The sequence below is a fragment of the Glycine soja genome, chromosome 3 (genome assembly GCF_004193775.1).
Source record: "Glycine soja cultivar W05 chromosome 3, ASM419377v2, whole genome shotgun sequence".
NCBI classification, from domain to species: domain Eukaryota; kingdom Viridiplantae; phylum Streptophyta; class Magnoliopsida; order Fabales; family Fabaceae; genus Glycine; species Glycine soja.
Window position 1 is genome coordinate 12,673,961 of NC_041004.1, and position 8,639 is coordinate 12,682,599.

An 8,639-nucleotide genomic window follows, 5' to 3' on the forward strand; every position below is an offset into this window, starting at 1 on the left:
AATTTAATAAGTCATTTTTCAATTTATAATTAATTTTTCAGCTTTTAATTAGTTTTGTCAAATATAATCTTAATCTTTAAAATTTTAAAAAATTTCTTTTAAGTCATTTATTTAACAATGTTAGTATTTCTTATTAAATGTAAGGAGTGAATAGGCAATTTAGTACCTGAGATTGTACCCATTTTGCATATTAGTCCCTAACTTAATATTAAATTCAAAATAGTCCCTGTCTTTGCAAAAATGTTGCAAAATAGTCATTCCGTTAAATTTTAAAGTAACGCCGTTAATGAGGTCAATTTTAGTGTCACGTGAACTATCCAACGTGGCACTAAAGGATGACATGGCATGACACGTGGACGTGCCTCTTAAAAGATGTCACGTCATTTGATGATAACAAAACGAGTAAATAGACAATTTAATCCCTGACTTTGTACCCCTGTTGCATATTAGTCCCTAACTTAATGAAAAATTCAAAATAGTCCCTATCTTTTGCATAAGTATTGTAAAATAGTCCTTTCGTTAAATTTTAAAGTAATATTGTTAGTGAGGTCAATTTTAGTGTCACATCATTTGATGATGATAGAATGAGTGGCTTCTTCAAATTTGATGGTTTTGAACCAATTGAGGCATATATACGAAAAAAAACTCACACACACTTGCACAAATAAAAAGAACAAAAAATCCACAGCAACAACCTTATCTCTGTAGTCGTCAACACCAATGAGCGAGGTTTGCATAACCATTCTCTTTTCCTCTTTTTTTTCTTCAATTACCATCAATATATCATTCCGGGTTCTGATTTTTTTTGTGTGTGTTTTGAATAGGAAGAGAAAAAACCATAGGAAAACAAAGTGAAGGAAAAAAAAGCAAATGAAGAAGAAAAGAAAGAAGAAGAGAAAAAACCAGAGGAATCAAAAGATGACAAGGAATCCAAGGAGGAATCTGCGCCGCCAGAAATCGTGCTAGGCACAACCTTTGCAATGCATGGACACTTTAAGCACGATTTCCGGCATCTTTTAAGTTAGGGACTATTTTGCAACACTTATGCAAAAGATAGGGACTATTTTTAATTTTTCATTAAGTTAGGGACTAATATGCAACACGGGTATAAAGTCAGGGACTAAATTGCCTATTTACTCGTTTTGTTATCATCAAATGACGTGGCATCTTTTAGGAGGCACGTTCACGTGTCATGCCACGTCATCCTTTAGTGCCACATTGGATAGTCCACGTGGCACTAAAATTGACCTCACTAACGGCGTTACTTTAAAATTTAACGGAATGACTATTTTGCAAAGATAGGGACTATTTTGAATTTAATATTAAGTTAGAGACTAATATGCAAAATTGGTACAATCTCAGGGACTAAATTGCCTATTCACTCTAAATATAAGCAATTTTTACATATTGTAAATCCTATGACTCATATTCAACCTATTATAGCCAATGCATCTACTAATGTTGTTCGCATAATAAGTTACACCAACAATAGAGATAACATATAAGTTTTTGTATCTACTTGTTTGAAAATAATAGAGATCCTTGAAATTTTTAAATTTTTTTTTAAGCCATTTATTTAAATCCTTTAATATTTCTTATTAAATGTAAACAATATTTACATATTGTAAACCATATGACTCATACTCAACCTATTATATAGCCAATGCATCTACTAATGTTTGTTCCAATAGTAAGTTCCACCAACAACAGAGATAATATACAAGTTTTTGTATCTACTTGTTTGAAAATAATAGAGATCCTTGAATTTTTTTTAAAATTTATTTTTAAGTCATTTATTTAACTCCTTTAATATTTCTTATTAAATGTAAGCAATTTTTACATATTGTAAACCATATGACTCATACTCAACCTATTATAGCCAATGCATCTCCTAATGTTTGTTCCCATAATAAGTTCCACCAACAATAGAGATAATATATAAGTTTTTGTATCTACTTGTTTGAAAATAATAGAGTTCCTTGAAATTTTTAAATTTTTTCTTTTTAAGCTATTTATTTAACTCCTTTGGTATTTCTTATTAAATGTAAGCAATTTTTACATATTGTGAACCATATGATTCATACTCAACCTATTATAGTCAATGGATACTAATGTTTGTTCTAATAATAAGTTCCACCAACAAGAAAGATAATATATAAGTTTTTGTATCTACTTGTTTGGAAATAATAGAGTTGTAATTTGATATTTTTTTAAGCTAAAATATGTTTTTCTGTCCTTATAAATGTACCAAAGTTTGAATTTTATTCGTATAAAAATTATAATGTGACTTTTTGACATGAAGCTAGACTTGGATTCATCCGAACCAACATGATTTTTTTTAAAGTTATATATTAAAATATAATTTCTAGGGGTTAAAAGTCATCAACAAATTGTAGAAGAAAAAAAATGCAAAAATCAAAAACATAATTTATGGAGGTTAAAAGACACCACAAAGTAAAGAATATGTGTGTGTGTGTGCAATAATTGAAGCCTCTTCCCTAACAACACGGTGCCACCACCATCAAACACCATACCAAACCCAAATCAAGAAACAACAACAAATCCAAACCCAAATCCAAAATTAGAGATTGTTAAAGGTGTACCACGCACCGAGCAAATTTTGATAGTTAGGAGAAGAGGGGTTATCATCGCATTGCCTCAACCAATGGTTCTAATTTCATCATTCCCACCTCATTATTCTCTAGCAGATAAGAGGTGGTGTTGCCTCCTGAAACATCCTTTTTTGTCATGTCTTCATCTTCCACATCAAGCTCGTCGAGCTCTACACCTCGTTGCTATCCGTCACCCAAGTGAGCCACTCGCCTTCGCTACAAACAACTTTTATAGACATTCAATGCAGCAAGTTATCAATTTGTTGTGCCAAATGGGTTGAGTTTCAATTTTTTTTTAAAAGATTTTTCATTAGTTATGTGTCAATTCGCTATGGTGAAACTAAACTGTTTTTGGTTTTGAGACATAATTTTTGCAGCAAAAATGAAATCAAACATAGAAAAGAGTTGTTGAGATGAAATCTATAGAATTTTTCATATGAAACTCATTCCTAATCAATCTCCTAGTTCAATGCAACCAAAATTCAAACTACAATAACTAATCATAATTTCTTAGTGATTAATCCTTTATTTCTAAAATAAATACCTAATTCCTTATGTGTGATTCAAATCTAAAAATTCAGAGCTAGATCACAATTATTAACAAAAATCATAAAGAAAGACTAAGATATTTGTTTACAAAATAAGGTGTGAAAAATAATTAGCACTTCTGATAAAAAAAGTAACACATTAATAATTTTACGAGGACAAAATTTTTTGCGAGGGACAAAATTCAAACTTTGATATATTTTTTTAATGAAAAATATATTTTAACATTCTTTTTATTCTTTCAGGATACACTGAAATACTAATTAATACAAAAATAAATACTAATTAATATTGAAACAACTCTTGTAGTAAACTTTTAATTGAAATAATTGACGAAGTCAAATAGAGGATTTAAAAAAAGAATTTTGAAAATTTCAAAAACTAAATACAATAAAATTATTTTTGAAGAACTAAAACCTAGATTAATATATATTTGAAGGACCATAATTATATTTAATCATTTTTTTATTATCATTATGGTCCCCTTCGTTTTATTATAAGTGTCATCATAGTAATTTTTTTGTAAATTTTACCTTAATAAATTAATTTGACATATTTTAGCTCCTATAGTACTTTTAACTTTAATTTTTAATTTTTTAATAAACTTTATCCTAATAAATTAATTTTTCATATTTTACCCTTTACTTTTAAAAAATTACAAATTTTATTGTTGATGTGACATCTTAACTTAATTATATTTTTTACCTTTTAACAAATTTTACTTCCATTTTTTTTCCACTTTTTGACGAATTTTATTTTACAATATTGTGGTGCACCACAATATTTGTTATACGTTGAAATTGGGAAGCTCCATTTCGACTTTTAAGTTTTAAGGAAATGAGAAAAATGGAAGCGAAGTTCATCATCATCATGCATGAAAATGGGTAGGTGGCATATTCTTGAAGTAAATGAAGACCATAGACTACGTGTCTTCATGGTTTTCAATGTAACCAATGCATGTTAGTTAGTGGAAGCATGCATGAACCATGAGGGTAGAGCCTTGCCCCCACTTCCTCGTGAACCTGTGGCTATTTACATACCACCAACACATCAATTTCACCTATATATATATATGCTTCTAGCAATTTGAGATTCTTGCATGCTTTGGTTAGAGTTTGATTTCGGTATAGGAAAAAGTGAAGCTAGCAAGAACGAAAGGTTGGCTCAGATTGCAATATTTTAAGGCTCAAGAGAATCAAAGACTCCTTGGCATATTTAACTTTTAAGACTGCAAAAAATGTTTCCATTTTCTGCTCAAGCTATCTCAGATAGATAGCCATAAAGTTTGTCAAGTTAATGTGATGTTTTCTGCATAAAAATTACTTGGATGTTGTGTTTTCTCTTCATTTAAGAATGGAAAAGATTCCAAATGCAGGATTTACACGTGTATAAACTCGATCTTTTATTTGTTTTATTTTTCAGTCTTTGAAAAGATTCTCTTTTGATTTTTAGTCACCCATGAGGATCATTGAACAATAATTGACATTAGTGCTCCATGAATACAATGAGTATGGTCTTGAGATTTTCCTTTTGAAATTCTCAAAATTCATTAGCATGCATCAAATGTTCGAACTTTAGAGTAATTAAATACCAAAACTCTTGTTATTTAGAAATTCCCTCATATTTAATTTATTACCTTGCTTTCCATGTTATTACAAGCCTAAAAAACACGCATTTTCAGAAAAGTGTTATCTTTTATTTTTATATTTACTTTAACTGTATATTGAGAATCAAAATGAATTCCCATATAAATTTTTGCGCTCGGGTTCCATATATTTGTGATGAAACTTCTATTCACTTGGTTTTCTGTTCTGTATGTTAAGGTTTTCGGTTTTCCAAAGGAAATGAAGAATGAGGATCAGATCACACAACAGGCTCAGAGACCAAAATATGATTGCCTTCTATTTGGTAAGCCTTGTAACCAGAACATTTTTCTAGTACCTAATTGAAAATTTCATATTAATTTGTGCATGCTGCTACAACTACCATTATTTTTCAGATTTAGATGATACTTTGTATCCTCTCAATTCTGGTCTTGCAAATGCAATTGACAAAAATATTAAAGGTAAGGAACTGTGCCACACTTGTGCTACAATTTTCTCATTAATGTCTTTATATATTGCTGTTGAATTTAATTTATTTGACGTGAATGGTATGTCATTGATCTTATTAGACTACATGGTCGAGAAGCTTGGCGCAGAACCAAGTAAAACTGGTGAATTGGTCAACCTCCTTTACAGTAACTATGGAACTACTATTGCTGGTCTAAGGGTATCATTTCCTTGTTTTACACCACTTTCTCTTAAATAAGTTTTAATCATGGTTAAATTCTGAGAATACTAAGAATTTATTTATTGTCTTATATATGTTTCACTTTTTTCCATTCAAGCTATTGGGTATGACATTGACTATGAAGAATATTACAGGTACTTTTGCTTCTTTCTTTTTCCCCCATCTCTTTCACATGGATAATTAGTGAATTTCTTCAATCGTTGTGTCTATTTTGAAATTGAAATGGTGACATTGACTCTTGAAATTCTGTTGACAGTTTTGTTCATGGGAAATTACCTTATGAGAACTTAAAGCCAGACCCAGTTCTGAGGAATCTGCTGCTGAGTCTCCCCTATAGAAAGCTTGTAAGTTGTTTATAACAAAAAAAATTAAGTTGACTATAAAACTAAAATTTGTAATAATTTCAAGGACCAAAAGCATACTTAACTCCATGTTTTATTATTTGTATGCAAGTTATTTAATCAGGATTATCAGTCTAGTATTAATTCCAAATCACACTCATCAGCTTATTCTCTTTTCTTCCTTTTCTAATTAAATCCTTGTAATTTCAACAATTGTTTTTGTCAATAGATTTTCACAAACTCAGACAAAGTCCACACGATTAAGGCACTTGAAAGACTTGGGTTGGAAGACTGCTTTGAAGGAATAATATGCTTTGAGACCCTTAATCCTATCCAAAAGAGCACTGTTTTTTATTATGAAGATGACGTAAAGTTTGAGGGTTCAAAGAGCATAAGTCCAACACCCAAAAATGGTGTAGAAAGCTCTGAAATCTTTGACATCATAGAGCATTTTGCTCAACCTGTACCCAGTGCAGTCCTGCCAGAGACACCAATTATCTGCAAACCATCAGGACATGCCATTAAATTGGCCCTCAAGATGGCCAACCTTAACCCACAAAGAACCGTAAGAAAATCAACCTTTCGGCTTAATGATCTAATTGTTTTATTTGGTTTAATATGTTTATTAGTACTTACAAATATGGCAAATTTTAGTTTTAGTTTTTTAAATTTTATTAATTAAAATCTTTATAAATTTTAATAGTTTTGAAAATTATATGAAATGACATATATCTAGATATCTTACATTCTTTTCCTTCAATGACCGTTCCGTTGTGATTATCAGATACATGTCATCTTATTATTAAATAATTAGAGATTATTTTATGAAAATAAATGTTTTAAATGCATTTTTAGTCTCTTAAATTTAAATTTATTTTTGAGTTTAATGGTCATGCACTAACGATATAAAATAATTTTACAACATCATTTAGTCATAAATCATCATTGATAAGACTTTTAAAGTAATTATCATAAAAGTTATATGAAATGACATATACCTAGATATCTTACATTCTTTTCCTTCAATAACCTTTCCGTTGTGATTATCATATACATGTCATCTTATTATTAAATAATTAGAGATTATTTTACGAAAATAAATGTTTTAAATGTATTTTTAGTCTCTTAAATTTAAATTTATTTTTGAGTTTAATGGTCATGCACTAACGATATAAAATAATTTTACAACATCATTTAATCATAAATCATCATTGATAAGACTTTTAAAGTAATTATCATAAAAGTTAATAATTTTATCATACATGATAACTTATGATTGGATTATGATGTAAAAAATTTTATATTGTCAGTGTATAACTTTTTTTTCCTTCCTTTATTAGTTTCTCAATTTTTTTTTAAAAAAAAGCTTTTTTAGTTAACTCTAACTGATTTTTAGCATTTTAAATGCACAATTAATGGGATTTCTTTTACAACAAGAAGGATTAAAAAGAGTAATATTTTGAAATTAAGGGACTTTGAAAAAAAAATTATAGAGAAAAAAACAATTGTAACCTAAATTTAAGGGACAAAAATATATTTAAACCAAAATAAATTTATGAAAAAAAAAAAGTTGAAGGTCAAAACCAAACTTCTCTATATTTGTAACCGATGTAGATTCGGTGACAAAATATTATATATTTTTATACTAATGCTAGAAACTTATTTAAACATTTTCTTTACCTGTTTTGCTTACATTTTGTTATATTCAGTTGTTCTTTGAGGATAGTGTCCGCAACATACAATCTGGAAAACGATTGGGCCTTCACACTGTGCTGGTATGTTATTATTGAGATTTTTTTGAAGTAGCTAGAATCTAACTTACTTTAAGAAACCATCACTGGTTGCCTTTAAAATATGTCTGAACCCACCAAAAACTAATTTGAGCTATGTGCTCATTGATTGCTATATCCAGGTTGGTAGATCCTACAGGGTTAAAGGTGCTGATTATGCCATGGAAAGCATTCACAACCTTAAGGAGGCAGTGCCTGAACTGTGGGACGCTGACATAAAAGCACAAGTTGAATGCCCGGGAACTGAGAAGCTTGCAGTGGAGACATCAGATATAGTTTGAGACTTCGCAAGAATGCCCCTTTTAGTATCGTTAATAAATTGAAAATCTATGTAGAAATAAAGAAGAAGCCAGCCACAGGGTTTTCCATCTTCAAATGTTTTTTTTTAATCTATAGGATCATTGAATACAACATTAGAGATTTAATAATATTTACACATCTCCTATTCAATCAACTGAGTTAGACTTCTTCATTCTCATTTTCAAATGAGTAGTGGATGGTTTGGTTGAGTGGAAGGACTGTCTTGTCTTTAGACCAATAATGGTATTGCTATAAGCAGACCATTAAAGCAGGTTGTAGTAGACGGGCTTCACATGTTGTAGTTATTGTACTTGATGTTAATGCATGGTTCTTAACAAAATAAAGTAACTTAAATTTTATTCGCTGCAACGAATGAGATAAATATTTATTTTATATCATTAAAATTTATAATAAATAAATATTTTTAAACATAAAAATTATATTTAAGATTTCTAATAAAGAATTTATATTATAATATAAGATTATCTTTAATTATTGATCATTTTTTTAAAAAAAAATATTAAAATTAAATTTAAAAAATAAAGATGAAAATGATAAATTAAAAAAGATAAGAAATAAAAAACCAAAAATTTCTTAAAAACACTTGCAAAAAATGCTCTCGATGAATGATTTGTTTATATTGTAATTTAGCAACATTTTTTTTTTGGAGATTTAAGCATTAAATATGTTTTTAATTTCTTAAAATATAACTTTTTTTCTAAATTAATCCTTACTTAAATTTATTTGTTTATAGTTGT

General features: G+C 29.0%; 1 protein-coding gene across 1 annotated transcript; it reads left to right on the forward strand.

Annotated features, from left to right (window-relative positions):
- Positions 1-4,220: 4,220 nt before the first annotated feature.
- LOC114406175 lies at positions 4,221-8,221 on the forward strand. Its single transcript, XM_028368808.1, has 9 exons — positions 4,221-4,316; positions 4,982-5,066; positions 5,158-5,223; positions 5,332-5,442; positions 5,548-5,584; positions 5,707-5,794; positions 6,021-6,356; positions 7,501-7,566; positions 7,704-8,221. Exons 2-9 carry the CDS (start codon positions 5,003-5,005, stop codon positions 7,860-7,862), a joined length of 927 nt encoding a protein of 308 aa, XP_028224609.1. The 5' UTR covers positions 4,221-4,316; positions 4,982-5,002; the 3' UTR covers positions 7,863-8,221.
- Positions 8,222-8,639: the final 418 nt, after the last annotated feature.